Source organism: Phallusia mammillata, chromosome 1 (genome assembly GCF_965637545.1).
Source record: "Phallusia mammillata chromosome 1, kaPhaMamm4.hap1.1, whole genome shotgun sequence".
Classification (NCBI taxonomy): domain Eukaryota; kingdom Metazoa; phylum Chordata; class Ascidiacea; order Phlebobranchia; family Ascidiidae; genus Phallusia; species Phallusia mammillata.
This window is the reverse complement of record NC_137252.1, coordinates 35125395-35140589: the sequence shown is the minus strand read 5'-3', so window position 1 is coordinate 35140589 and position 15195 is coordinate 35125395. Positions and strand designations below refer to the sequence as shown.

Sequence of the window (15195 nt, the reverse complement as noted above, 5' to 3'; positions counted from 1 at the left end):
ATTAAGTACGAAAGAAAGCTACCCGTGTACCATCTTAAAAACGTCCGTCGTAACACTAGTGGTAAGCGAACCACAGGTTGAGAACCACTGCGTTAGATGAAACATGTTTTGACTGCAATATTTGGTGACAAAAAATAGCCAGAATACTAAATCAGTTAGTGAGTGTGTGTTGAATGAATGCATTCCATTGTGAAAGTGTCAACAATCGCTATTGTTGTGATTAGTGTAAAATAACAAAGCGATTGTTGTATTGTTACAATGGAATGTATCAACTATCAACAATCGAACATAATTAAATGTTACTGCTGCACAATTTCCATCGAAAAACGTGGCTAGCTTACAGCATATGTTGCAACGTGTAGATTGTGTACCCAGAAAATTGCAATGTAAACAGTTTTCAGGCAGCGGTCTTTACATAATAGCAAAAAATGTCTTTTTAAAATTGCGAAAAGATTGTGTGTTTTTATAACACAGCCAAAATTATGCAAAAATCATTCTTGTTTTTTCGCAATGTAAGTCAACGAAGGACAGAATAAAAAGCAGAAAAGCAAAATATCACTTAAAAAGGTTCCTCAGCGCCACCTAGCGACCGTTTCAACGGCCGACACTTAGCTCTTTCGATACAAAAATATCTCGATAACATATCAAGTAACACATTTGACAAAGTAAAGTTCTATGATAGATGAAAAAGTTATTTTTGATCAAGTTATTTTCCCAGGCGTTTGCAAAGAGCAAACTTATTTTAAAACCAGAGTAAAAATACTTTATTACCCTCCAATTAATGCAGTTTGGTCACAACACTCCTATCTAAACCTCGTGTAACCAGCACCACGATCCTCCTGTTAGGTAAACTGCAAAGCCTCGTTTATTACATGTTTTAAACTTCTGTTTATTGATACAAAAAATAGTGGTGCACCGAAACCACTTTACAAGGTTGGGGCAGAACCGAATATTCAGCAACAGACGGATGTTTTTAACTGAACCTTGGGTGGTTGGCTCAGGGGATCTTATTTCTAAAACTTCAAAACAACCTATACAATGCGAAAGCTGAAGAAAACATCTAATATTTTTGGTTTTGGACAAATTTGTAAATAAGTTGGGCCAAAACCGATTATTCAGCAAAATATCAGATTCGACCGAAATATTTCAGCCAACCAAAACGTCGATGCATCACTAGTAGACAACACAAATTTCAGTTATTCTTAGTTTGCCCATCTATTCGTTTTTTTTTGCGTACTTTATGTGAAACTAGCCTAGAATAGCAATCTATTAAACAAACCACTGCAAAATGTACAAATACAAAACCGTGTTGTTCTGATACGACGACTGTGAAATTAGAAAAGGTGGCATAAAAACAACGACAAATAATTTCTGAGTAAAAAACAAAACAACGTGTAAAACAAACATAAGAAGAGAAATTCATATCTGCATTTCTTAGATTTCTGACAAATGGGTATATTACCTCCTAAATCAGTGGTTCCCAACCGGGGAGGAATTCCTCCCTAGGGAGGAATTTTATGAGTTCAGGGGAGGAATTTCATAAAAACTGTAAAAAATTATATTGGAAATGTTACAGAATCATTTTGTATATACGTTAGGGATGTCCATTATAACTTGCATCCGGTTCACATTTAGAACCGGTTGTAAAGGATTCTGAAATGGATATCCCTAATTACAAGGTCTATTTCAAATTGCTATAATTTTTTATGTTATATTTGTTTTTCGTCTGATGGGGAGGAATGAATAGTTCGAAAATGGGCAAAGGGAGGAATGTGACAAAAAAGGTTGGGAACCACTGTCCTAAATAGTTTTTTTGGAGAAACATAATTAATTTTGGGAGATTGGATTGTTTCTTTAATTAGGAAGCTAATTTTTAAAAAAATCAGTGTAAAAAGATGAACGCCTTATTGCAGGATAAACACACCAAAGGAAGACGAATGGGTTTCCAAAGCTACTTCTAGCGCCTCTAGTGGTGGATAAAATAAAATTTATCAGCTTTTTTAGGAAAAACTCAGACTGTTGAAATATCTTAGATTTTATTGAGGTACAGATGTTTTCCAGGCCAATAAACATCAAATCTTATAGGAAGAAGATATTAACTCTCTGAAACGGCATTAAAAAGCAAAGAGGTTCCTGGATGCAAGCACAGTGTAATATATAGATTGAAGCTGAACCGTTAAACCATCAAACAAACAAAGTAGAATAAAGCACACGAAATAGGGACTAGTAGAAACAAACAAACAAAAAACCCAAGAAAAGACCATTTTTTCAGAAAAGTAACCATTACTTGATTGTATACAGCAGTTAAGAGTCCCTTTTCAATATTGAATAGTTAATTCATGAAATGGGAGAAGAATTTTTCTGCACAGCAGCAGTATCGTAAGATAAATGATTGCTTTCCTCGATACTGCATGGAATAGTTTTTGCAAGTATTTTTCATTTATTAGGTTTATTCCAAAACTTTTTTCCGTTTACGTTTCGAATTTTTTCTTACCAAAACCCTTTTCCGGCCTTTTCCGAACCAGCCGGGCATGTCAGGCTGCGTCGAGACTACCGCAGTGTCACGTGACAAATCGGCGCGCGTTGATTCGTCATCGTCGTCAGGGCCGATTTTGCGCGAGAAGGGGCAGTTTGGGTCGACACGCATCGCTGCGTCGGGAGTCACGTGAGCAAGAAGGTGGGCGTGAGTGGGCGGAACCCGAATGATACCAGTTCGGAAAGTTTCGGATTCCGAAGATGCGATCGGGATTGCGAGGCGAAGTAGAGCGTCGTTATCGCTATAGAAATCACGCAACAAGGATAAGGACTAAAACAGTTTGGTTGTTGATTTGGTGTGATATCGCAAAATGTTATAGATGTGAAATTGTGGCAATATTGTATTCAGTCCTTCTATTAATTGTACCGGACAATTTGATATTTTGTGTGCCACTCCCGGTATTTTTGCAGAGATAACATTAAACTGATGAGGCATATATCTATGTTTTAAAGTTAATTGTTTGTGGCCAAAACAAAATCAATTCGGTGCCGAAACCAAAACCCCAATCTCACCTTTCATATGACGTCACAGTTAAACCGAGCTGCGTCATCACACGTTGCATGACGTCATCTGCTCGACCTGAAGTCACAAAGAATTTAAGTGAAATGAAAAATAAAAAACAGCATTTCGAGACTGCATAGAAAATAGTGAAATATTTGGCACCAAATTACCGACTCAAAAACTTAACAAACACACAAAACAACAAATCATATTTTATAAATGACCATAAAGTGGTCAAAACGTCATGTTTTACTAAAATATATTGGAATTAATTTTTTTTTGGAATGCTTTCTGACTTTATTCTCAACAACAAACACACAAATGTAATTGCCAACTTGAATCAACTCTTGCATATAAAACCTTTTTTCTCACCGTTGATTTTTAAAACAGCTTGTGAATCTTTGGGCGTCCACTGCATATTCACGATGTAAAGTTTTGGTCTGCATTTCTTTGGTCTGAAATTTGTAAAAAAATGAATACATTTATACAATTGAATAATGACACGCCAACAAGAGTCGTATAAAAGTTGTCAACGACAGTCCAAGAGTGGAAAAAACACAGCCATCGGCCATAAAAGTGTGTTTAGGATTTATGTAATTGCACTGCAGATAATTCGGGTGCCAAAAAATACGAAAATTTCGTCATTAACGTTGCGGTAGATGTATTTAAAAAAAATTTACTGGGTCGACAAGCCAAACACAGTTGAAAAACATTTTTTATGTATGACAGGGCGGCTTGATTTGTAAAACGTCTCTGAACAGCCACAGAATGAGAGCAGTTGATTTGATTGCCGCAAAATATAACGTGTTTTCACCTGTCAGTGAGCCACAGTTGTTTGTACGATCTTAAAACCTTCAGACTCGATCCAAGACAGATGATGACGTCAGCGTCGTTGACGTGCGAGCAAGCTGACTCCCAACAGTGTGGCCACCTAGTGGAGAGACCGGAGTTTTGAAAATAATGCTTAACAGTTGATAATCACATAGCAGCGGAATCATAAACACAAATCATTTCTTCTTAAATCGATGAAAAGCTCACAGTTATATTACCCAACATGATTTGGCACCTAAGACAGCATAAAGCTCGCTTAGAAACCCGCTTTAATTTCCGCTTACATCACAAATGCACGTATAATGTACTTATTATTTGTTGTATAAACTATCTTTTTTGTTCACCAGGCAGATATAAACAAACCATCCCTGGTTTTGACGTCTTATACAGGGCGTCTTCATCAGGGTCGAACAAATAAGATAATTTATGAAATATGCAACAATACTATATTTATATTATTTGTTTGTTCAGGATTTCAGGTATTTGTCACTGCCATTATATTCACCTTATATCTCCCGTTTCGCCTAAATGTACAAAAACATCACATGTTTGACACATGTACACAACATGAAAACCCGCTTTGAGTTACGCTTACATCATAAAAGCACATATGTTGCATATTTGATAAGTTTGCAGAGGATTACAAGTATTTGTTATTATTCCACCGCCATTATATATTCACCTCTTATCTCCCCTCTCGCCGAAATGTACGATCGTATCTTTCAGTTTTCCACCACACACGTCACAGCATCGTGACGTCATATGACGTCGTAGCCCCGTGTGTTCGGTGACGTCAAAGATTCGGTAAAATCTCTTGTGGCACTCAGAGCAAATCTGAAAATGTTAAAATCGATTTTGTCTGCAGTTAGATCAGCTGCAGCGCGTTTAGCCATTATCCACCAATTGTGCCCTCCACTGTTTAGCGTTCCATAACATTTCAACGTTGCGCAGCTATTTCTGGCTTGGTTGTTCGGTGAAATTGTTACGCTGTCCTTTTTTTTACCAAGCAAAACAAAGTGAAATCATCCACACTATTTCCAACATGAGACCAGAACAAGTTTAACCAACGAGCTTTTTTGTTGTTGTGCTTGAAACGCAGTGTGTAAAATACACAAATACATGTGTGTTACTTTATGGCGCTATCTTTAATAATGTAGCACACATGAACAAAGCTACAGCATAATGAGAAGTGAGTGTTGCGTAAAACCAACAGTAATATGTAGCAATGTTACAAGCATAAAAATCTCAGATATGCATATATTCTGATCATACACATTTAAAACTTGGCACATGTACGATTAGTAAGTACCAGCTGTAATACTTTAACCCAAACAGACACCTTACAATTATTTTAACGCATTGTTGTTGTACCTCAGTGAACATGTTCCCATGAATTTCCGAAATGTTGTCAGGTGAAACTCCGCTGCGAATATGAAGCCCATCACAGTTTTGCGACACAACATATTTCAACGCACCAACTTGCAGAAGCTTCTCTATTGCCATGTGAGTGTAGGTGGGAGTGGCTGAAACCAAACTCTGGTCTGGAAAAGCAACAAAATGTTAACTAGTTGTGAAAGGAAAGGTGGGAAAATCTGCCAAGCTGCACTTGTGTCCATTGGATTGGTTGAAAAAAAACAAGAAAAAAATCATCTAAAGAAACTTGCACAAGTGTGATACAGCTCAAAGGTATTCAAAGCTTATACTGTATCTATAAAAGCATGTTAATTTTCATGCTATGGACACATATATCAATACAGGCAGTGGTGGGATTCAGCCGGTTCGCACTGGTTCTATAGAACTGTCGCACGAAATTTTAGGAGATAAGCGAACCGGTTAGCATTACTGCTTAATGTCAATGGACTTTTTGTAACAGAACAGGCTGAAAAATGACTTTTTTGATAGAACCAGCCGACAAAAAATTTGAATCCCACCACTGGATACAGGTGAAAGGGTCATTTTATTACATACCATGATGTATTTTAACAGCATTGTATTCATTTAAGCACATACTTTTACCGCTATAAATCACCACATAAAAACTACAGTAAATCAGGTGTTAATCTTACCGACGGTAACTGTTTGTCCATTTTGTAGTTTCGTCCAAACACCGTCTGGTCCTCGATAGTCAGGAATGTTAGCGGAGGTACTAATGCCGGCGCCCGTGTACATTATTGTGTGTTTACTGGAGCGTATCGCCTCAGCCAATCGTACGCAACTCTGCTGCAAAATCTCCGGTTCATCTTCAAACTGAAATAATGATAAAGTTGTTTATCCTCACATTGCACTTTGCAAACTCTGGCCAAACTGATTGTTTGGAGGTTGCATAATAGCGTCATTGCATTTTTAACATTCTTAAGTGGGTTTTTAATTTTTTGGTCATCTTGATTGACTCACAATAAAGCAAAGGGGTCAGCAACCCCTGGAATATTAGGCAATTATTATATTAGTTTGTCATAGTGTAATACCAAGTAAATTTGAACACGTCACTCAAAAGGTTTCCGACCCCGTAATTTAGTAACTTGTACCCTACACAGAATAATATTTACAAGAAAGTAAAATGTTGTTGATACCTCTTTCGATCTTTCCTTATGCTTGCTGTAGCTCGATCTCCTTCTCTTTACAAGTTTAACCAAAGAATCATGCTGCTCGAGAAATGCCAGGTCATCTCCACTAAAAGTTGGCTGATCAACAACCGATCGAATCTAAGTTGATAAAATTCAGACTTAAGTAAATGATTGAGGTCACTGCAAATATTTGTTTTGAAATAAAATCTTTATTTAATTGCAGCGATAGTTCCTGATCCCCCTTAGCAAAAAAATTTCAGCAAAAAAGTACTGAAGCATTAAGCACTTTGAAAATGCCCACATTATCTGCTTTTAAAATATGTTTTTCACATTTGCCATTGCCTAGTGATGTGTTTTTAGAAATCATGACATACACAATAGCTAAAATAAACACAAGTAAAACCAAAGTAAAGTTAACTTGAGTTGGAAAACTCAACTCAAATTGAACACACGAGCAAAAACTGACGTGCTGCAAATCAAGTCCCGATGCAGTGGATTCCAAACTGGGAGGAGTTTTAAACTTAAGAAAGAATTTACTTTAAATTTTTACATGTAGTTTGTAAATATACACTTCAGCTCTGGGAATATGGCCAGTGAGAATGATCAGAAACCCATTTTTTAATTATTTTTGTGATGTTTATCATAAATTCACCTTTTTTACAACTTCTCTTTCGTCAAACTTTGCACTCTCTCGTCGTGGACGTAACTGTCGACATGGTGCCGCAATTTCAACATTCGAACAAGAGCTGCTTTTTATGGTTGTAGATTCAATCGTCGGAGCAACATTGTCCGAGGAACTTGGCACAAAAACATCGTCCACCACCAGTGCAGAGGTCATTGCACGACCAGATGAAAATTTAAATCCCAAAATTAAACATTTTTTCAGGTGCCATTGGGTGGCAGTAGTAAGTGGGGAAATATTTTGTACCTATGTTATTCCAGCCATAATCTAAAAAACAGATAAAATAGACTTTAGGAATTTGAAAAATTACAAAATGTGCTAAACTTTCTGGTAGCGAACATATAAAAACCTAACACAACATTCTTCTAGTCAAGAAAGGCATGAAAATTTGCAAAATAATTACAGAATAAAGAACCATGTGATGACAAATCACTTTTTAAACTTTGGCAGAACAATCATTTTCACAGTGAACAATGAAATAAACACAGTTAACAAGTGCATGGGATTGAGTGCTTCTTTCAGGCAATGCGGTAAAAAGGCATTTTTTGTAAACAACAAATTTTTAAGTTGACAGTGGCAAAATATATGACAAATTTTTAATACAGTGAAATTTTAGTACTTTGAGACACATAAAACCACACAACAACACTACAGCCTTTGACCATCAGTCGACAGTCACAAAAAGCAAAAAACACCAGCACCAGGGAATGCAGAAAGATTGAATAACTTTTCAGGTACCACATCAAAAAAAAAAATTAAATTAAAAAAATACCAGAATGCGAAAACAATACAAAAACATATGTTAGAAAAAATCTAATTTATTACACATACAATTCTAGTTACAGTGATTCTAGGTAACTAAACATATTGTTTAACACTGTAGCCGTCATCTTGTGCCTTGATTTTGTTCAGTTGCTTTATTCTTTTCTCCTTTATTGTTTCATCATAAAGTTGCTGAGAAAGGGTTTCACGCAGGGACAGTCTGTGTTTTAAACACAACGAATCAATAAGAAACACAACAGAACAATTTACAAGGTACATGGAAAAATAAACTTTTTTAAAACCAAATTTAGTAAACCAGTTTACAAAAGACACACATTGCATAGGTTTGGATCCTCATGCTGTAAAAACATCTAAATGTAACAAGAAAATGGAATAAAACTCCCTTTATCAGTGTTTGACAAAATATACTTATTATTCTTTAGTGTACTCGTGGCAAAATCTGATTTATGATTTGTAAGTGTTACATACAACTAAAAAAACAATTGGCAAATAAAATAAATAAATAAAAAGCGAAACAGTTTGGCAAAGATGAAAGGTAGTTCTTAAACCACATGAATTTATCTGACATTTACTTGCCTGGAAACGTCCTTTGCATTATTAAGAGGATGAAATTCTTCGAAACCCTCCTTAATTTTGCCTCTGGTCAACAAAGCACTGTCAGAAATTGGGGTTTTTATGACAAGTTTTCGTGGACCAGCAAAAGTGCGCGCCACAGGTAAACTCTTGGTCTTGGTTGGACCATTCTCTACTTTAATTTTATCCAAACGATGATCACTTCGTTTTGAACCAATACCACTGCCTTGGAATTCCTGCAAAAATAAACATTTAATATATCTAATCTTCTGAAACGTAAAAAAATAAGGTACATGATACTAGAAAGTTGCTGTTTGTGAATTATACCTAAAAGTTATATATACCAAGGGGAAATAACAACTCGAACGATCTTAAACCTCAGGTTAAACTGCAAGTGTAAAGTCAGGCCCAAATTAAGCCTCATTTCTTCAAACTTTAACAACCCGGTCCCCATGTTTTTTAAAACAAAGTTTTGCAGAAATGATGCCAGGTACAAGTCAGGCCCAAATTAAGCCTTTAAAATTCTTTTTTTACTTTGTTATTTATCAAGCACTGTATTACACACATTCAGTGTTATTTACCAAGATGAAGGTGGCCTGTACAAAACTTCGAAACAGCGGCACAAAAAACAATTGTCAGAAGAGCTCTATAAGGTTGATATTATGTCTGACAGCAATAGCTTATATAAGCCTATTTCATGTAAGCTCAAGCCCAATCCATAACCTGCAAACCTTGGCCCGATATGCCACTCTGCAGCAACATAACATTGCCATTTACCTGCGGAGGTAAAATCTGACTCTGATACATCTGACTTTGATCTCCATACAGCCATGTTTTGGACGAAGAGTCAAAGAGTTGGTGGGCCATTAGCTGATCTTGTGTGAGGAGAGTCATACTCTTCATTGTTCCTGCACGCTTTCTCCACTAAATCAAAAAAAAACTAGAAGGGTGGCTTTCTGATATACTTCCATTTTATATATTCTATACGATATTTACCAATTTACTATACACATCATTTGATCCACACATATGATTGTTTTTGTAAACAAAAACGAATGGGTCCCCACACGCGTGTTTGTGCGGATTTACGGTAAACAAATGTTGCGGTGACTTTTAGATTTTTAAAAACAAATTTTTAGAAAGCATTAACCCAACAATAAAAAAATTGTTCGTATTCTTTTTGCACTATTATTGTCATATAATTACAAAAACATTAAAAAAGAACGAAACAAATACTTTAATTTAATCTCTTGCTTTGACCCAGATATTGTCGTACCATTGACCTGCAGTAACCTCTCAGGGTGCACACGCCAAACGACTGTTTGACCTATTGACACCGTTTTCAATAGACGCCGTCCTTACTGTTCAACAAAACCGTTTAACCTAATTTATACATGCCTTGAGTGTTGATTCCTAAATTTATAGCAAAAAAACACTACATTATGATGAAAGAAAGTTCTGAACTGTGTTAGTAATACCTACTAGTTGACCTTAAGTAACCCATGGTCATGCGGCGGCCAACCTGACAACGAGCATTTAAAAAAACACATTTATCTTGCAAAAATGTCAAGTTTGATTTTTCAACTTTATTTTGATTAACAAGTTTTGCTTGACATATACGAAACCGTAGCACGCTTATTAGGTTTAAATCACGTCATAGGTGTGAAACCTTCGCCAAAACTGAAAATGTGAGTGACAACTTAATAAAACGAAATAGCATTGCTGTGCAAAACAGCTGATTTCTAATCACCGAAACGACGTCTCGTAAAACGTCTGTCCGACGTCAAGCTGAGCCCTCCTGCTATCGTAAACCAGTGAGTTACTCTCTTGGGACTTCTGCCTACAGTGTCTTTCTTGACCAAACGAGCGTTAGACACATTTACGTTTCGGGGGCCTGTGGGTAAACCGCTGGGTAATTCGGGGTCAAACTTCTGGAGGATCAAGTTTGGATTAATAACTAACATATGTCCAAATTTGAATAAATTTGAAGCACTCTTTCTTTACCAAACGAGCGTTACAAACCAGCGTTAAAAATTTTACGTTTTCGGGGCCTGTGGGTGAACCGCTGGGTCATTCAGGGTCAAACTTCAGGAGGATCAAATTTTGGTTAATAACTAACATCTGACAAAATTTAAACAAATTTGAAGCACTCTTTCTTGACCAAACGCATATAACAAACCATGTTTTAAAAAATTTGCATTTTGGGGGCCTGTGGGTGAACCACTGGGTAATTCGGGGTCAAACTTCAGGAGGATCAAATTTAGATTAATAACTAACATCTGTCCAAATTTGAATAAATTTGAAGCACTCTTTCTTGACCAAATGCGTTTAACAAACCAGCGTTAGACAGAAAAAAGAAAAAAAGAAAAAAAGAAAAAAGAAAAAAAAAATACGGACAAAAACAATATGTGTCCCTTCAGGGAAGGGGACCCATAAATACATTTTAGGCAAGCATTTCCACTTTCAATAAAGAATAAATCTAGATGTACAATGTGAGTTGTCTGATAAAAAAAGAAAATATGTTTTTAGTTAACAAAACCTGCAGGGTTTAATTCAATGTAACATTAAAATGAAAGCACCCCTTGTTAAGTATATCCGTGCAGCACAATTTTTGTTAAAAAAAGAAACAAATGTTATTGTGTATATACAATAAAAACATTACAACAAAAAATGCAAAGACACACATTACGTAAAAATTACATTTTGTTCTACCTGGAATAAAAATAGCCTTCCCTCACATGCCTTCTGTCCCCACAAACATGCAGTTTGCAACGGAGTTTCTCCCAAATCATCTGTCGCGTTGATCAGATGACCTGTGAAAAATACATGAACTTATCGGTAACATTAAAATTTAAATCATACATTAAACCATGTCTTTGCCAAAAACATTTATCACTGTTAGGCATCATCATTTTTTTACCTCAATATTTTAAAATGCCTTTAACATTCTGACTTGGTGCCATTATTTCCAATGTTGTGAATATTTAAGTGCAATAGTGCTGTTACAATTTCCTTTAAGCAAAATGGCATTGACCTATTCCTCAGCATATTTTCAAGCCAACAAAAAAATTATCAATTAATGTGGATATATATAAAAAGTAATTTTACACAACAACTTTCAGTGGAAAAAATCCAAAGTTAGTTGGTAGGTTTGTTTGGTGGGTTCATTTGCATCCAAGTTGAAGAAAAAGTTGCTAGATAAAGTGGTCCTTAGAGTAAAAAGATTAAAAACACTGATAAAACCAACCTGCTCCGTTGGCTAACAACAGTTCAATGCATTTGTCCTGGCCATTAGCAGCAGCCACATGCAAAATGTTACGACCATTCTTGGTTGTAGCTCCAATGTCAACACCTGGAAAAAATATAAACATCAACTGTTTGTTGGTTGTTGGTAATGTGTTTAGCACAGGGGTCAGCAACCCCCGGCATGCATGCCAAGGTTGGCACGCTAGGTGGTTTTTCATGGCACACCAACCGGTTTGCATGTTTACATTGAAGTGACAATTTGATCTGTTATACTACATGTTTATAGTTTTTATGATGCCGTTATCTTAAAATTCAGCCTTACATGCACAAAAAACAATGCTTTCTCTGTATTATTAATATATGCTGGCACGAACCACAATTATTTAGAAAAACGTTGGCACATGAGGTCATTAACACATGGAAAAATAAAAGTAAATTGACATGCGTCGCCTAAAAGGTTGCCTGACCCTGGTTTAGCACATCATACATCCTTTGCAAACTAAACAGCATACACTTGCCAAGGAAAAATGTCAAACTATTAGGAAAAAACAAATTACTACAAAATATGTCTAATGCATAATTCTTGTTTTGGAGTGAACAAATTAGGCAACAAGTGAACACTTTTTATCACCTCATAATAATAATTTATGATGTACAATGCAAATTAATGAACATCACAGACAAAACAAACTTGTGTGTTTGTAATATTTTCTCAGAAAAGTATGTAATTGGCTTTAAAATAAGAAATATGCAAAATATTTGAATATATTTGCTAAGTTAGTTACAATGCCAACAAAAACATAATAACCTGTTTTCAGCAATTCCTTAATTAGACTCAAATGCCCACGATGTACAGCAACATACAAAGCAATTGCTGCCCGGGATAGAAAACACTTCTTTCTTGCCTCGGGGTCCATGTGTTCAATGTTGGGGTTTCGGAAACTGCTATCAATCGTTACACCCAAGTCCATCACCTGTGGTAGCATGCTACATTATGCATGATGCCAACATTTGTATGAGTGGCTTATACCAAAGGATTTCAGAGTAATAATTTTATGTTTAGTGGCAACAAACATATAAGCAAAACCCTTTGCTTTAATTCTTTACAAAACAAGCATGTCCATAATATTTCATTTTTACATACCAGACTTTATCGGCAAAATTATTACAATATTTTCACTAAAGTCTTCTTAAGATGAAATAAAAAATATTTACTAAAGTCTTCTTAAGATGAATAAAACCTACAGAAACATTTGTTCCTCATGTAACTGCTTTTGTCTTTTGGTTTCACACAAGAATTAAGTGTACTATGGTGTCTTTTACACGAACACAAACATCATAGACAGAAAATACAAGCATGTGTCTTGTGCTAAAACATCAGAATGTTCTAACATTTGCTTTAAACAGAAATGGTATAACTTCCTTTTCCCACAAAACCAAAAAGTATGATGTAAAGTTACAACGGAAGTGATAAAATTGCTTGCTTGTATTACTCATTCAGGATATTTAAACAGTAAATTATATTCCATGAACCAGTGGTCGGCAACCACCAGGCCACGGTGAGGAGTTTTTTACCTGGCCGTCCACTTTTTTAGGTTAAATACTTAATGATTTAAGTAATGCAATCCGGCCATATTGGCAAGTCTCAAGTATATAACTTATCTTTTGTATTACAAACCTTCACCCTGGCTCTAATAGCCCTAACATTTTCATCAGTTTTATTAGTAGATTGCATACAGATTGTATATTTTAGAGTAGCCCTAATTTAAACAGGCTGTAATAAATTTTCATTGCTAAACAAAGGTCTGTCAACAGTGAAAAAAAGGTTGCCGACCCCTGACCTAAACATGACTATTCAATCAAAAGATTGGTGCACTATTTAATTTGTAACCAACTTACATCGGCAATGTGTCCTCTTGCACAAGCTCGAATCAACGATGACCAGGATTTCCAAATATTCAAGGTCAAACTTGCACCAGTGACCACATCATGATGTCGCAATGTGCTGTTGTCTTCCATATCACCTACACATACACCACTGCGTAACTGCTTGATGTGGTGAATTTTCTGGCATGTTTAATTTAGCTTAAACATGCAGTTTTTCTAACCATTGCCCAATTGCACATCACATGTAACACACACCCTTCCAAAATATATATGTAACTAGTTGTGTTAATTGCTACAAAACATTCACAGGGTTTTTAAGTTATTTTTTAGTTGTCCATCATCAATGTCATTTTCTAGTAAAGTTATATATGCTATTTTTAACTTGAACATCTTTGCATGCAGTATTTGTGACATTAATTAACAGACAGTACTGTCAGCCAACCACTTAAGAGTAAAGTTACTGTATTAAACCAGTCTTGATATTTCAACTATTTCAACACAGGGACACATTGCTGAAATTGTATTGCCAACAAAATCTGTGTACAAGGATTTCCTAACATTCAACCGCTGGATTTGATGGAACTATTCTTTCTTACAACTAGGAGTATTTGGGGAAGCGTGGATTTTGAAATCTATTATTTTGCATAATTTTGGCAAGGCAAGGTTTTTTAACATCTGTTTTGCAATTATAAGGGCCTTATCAGGCAAAAACACCCAAGGCCATACAGTTGTGTTGGAGTTTATAAAATGAATCTAATACAAATATCACAAGAAACTGATTTATCTCAAACATTATTATAGTAGAGATGTCTCCATTTAAACACATTCCCAATTTATTTTTATTTTTCATATATTTAACCAGAATAACTAAAGCAGGGGTGGGCAACCTGAGGCCCTTCATTAAAGGTTGTGCGGCCCGCAGAGACGCTTGGATTTCAAAAGTACTGTCAAACGAGTCCAATTATTTCATATTTTTGAGCTGATTAATGTGCCTGATGCTAGTTTTCTGCGATCTGACGAAAATGTGTCTAGAATCAAATACGAATTATACTTGTAGTTAAGCATATTTGATAAGAAACAAAGCAAAATCACTTTGTGTTATGCACATGTGCGGCCCGCAATCCAATTTTGACATTTTTAATTGGCCCTACAGTAACAAAGGTTGCCAACTACTGAACTAAAGTATTGTTTTAAAATACAATTGATTTCGGATTAACAATCATAGTAGAATATCTGATACACTATCATATGTATGGCACCATTCTGTCCAAGTTCTTGTGATATATATATATAGCAACCTAATAAACTGACCAATAGTTACAACTGAATCATGATGCAACAAAAATTAGGTACTAAATCGTTCATCTTGAACTTTTTTAACTTCAGTAACTGCTAACCTTGATCAAGGTACATTATCCTTTGCAGATGTGTTGGTATACCAGCTATTAACTCCAGTCTTATCTTCAATTCATGAATTTTTGTTGAGCTGGAAACGCGCTTAACTGGAAACCTTTCATTTGTTTCCACAGAATAAACTTCTATATTAAACTGCTTAGACATTCTAACCCTGCATCTAACAACACTTCAGCCCT

General features: G+C 35.7%; 2 protein-coding genes across 2 annotated transcripts; both read right to left on the bottom strand.

The window, feature by feature from the left end:
- Window positions 1-1291: 1291 nt before the first annotated feature.
- On the bottom strand, window positions 1292-7384 carry LOC145213602 (NAD-dependent protein deacetylase sirtuin-7-like). The gene is made up of 9 exons (XM_080081964.1): window positions 7085-7384; window positions 6439-6570; window positions 5935-6115; window positions 5240-5409; window positions 4551-4702; window positions 3852-3968; window positions 3410-3492; window positions 3049-3115; window positions 1292-2777 (listed from the first exon to the last, which is right to left on the bottom strand). The coding sequence occupies exons 1-9, from the start codon at window positions 7268-7270 to the stop codon at window positions 2450-2452; spliced, it is 1416 nt and encodes a 471-aa protein (XP_079938090.1). The 5' UTR covers window positions 7271-7384; the 3' UTR covers window positions 1292-2449.
- Window positions 7381-15175, bottom strand: LOC145213611 (uncharacterized). The gene is made up of 8 exons (XM_080081976.1): window positions 15001-15175; window positions 13616-13740; window positions 12525-12690; window positions 11718-11822; window positions 11183-11283; window positions 9248-9394; window positions 8474-8706; window positions 7381-8096 (listed from the first exon to the last, which is right to left on the bottom strand). Exons 1-8 carry the CDS (start codon window positions 15161-15163, stop codon window positions 7973-7975), a joined length of 1164 nt encoding a protein of 387 aa, XP_079938102.1. The 5' UTR covers window positions 15164-15175; the 3' UTR covers window positions 7381-7972.
- Window positions 15176-15195: the final 20 nt, after the last annotated feature.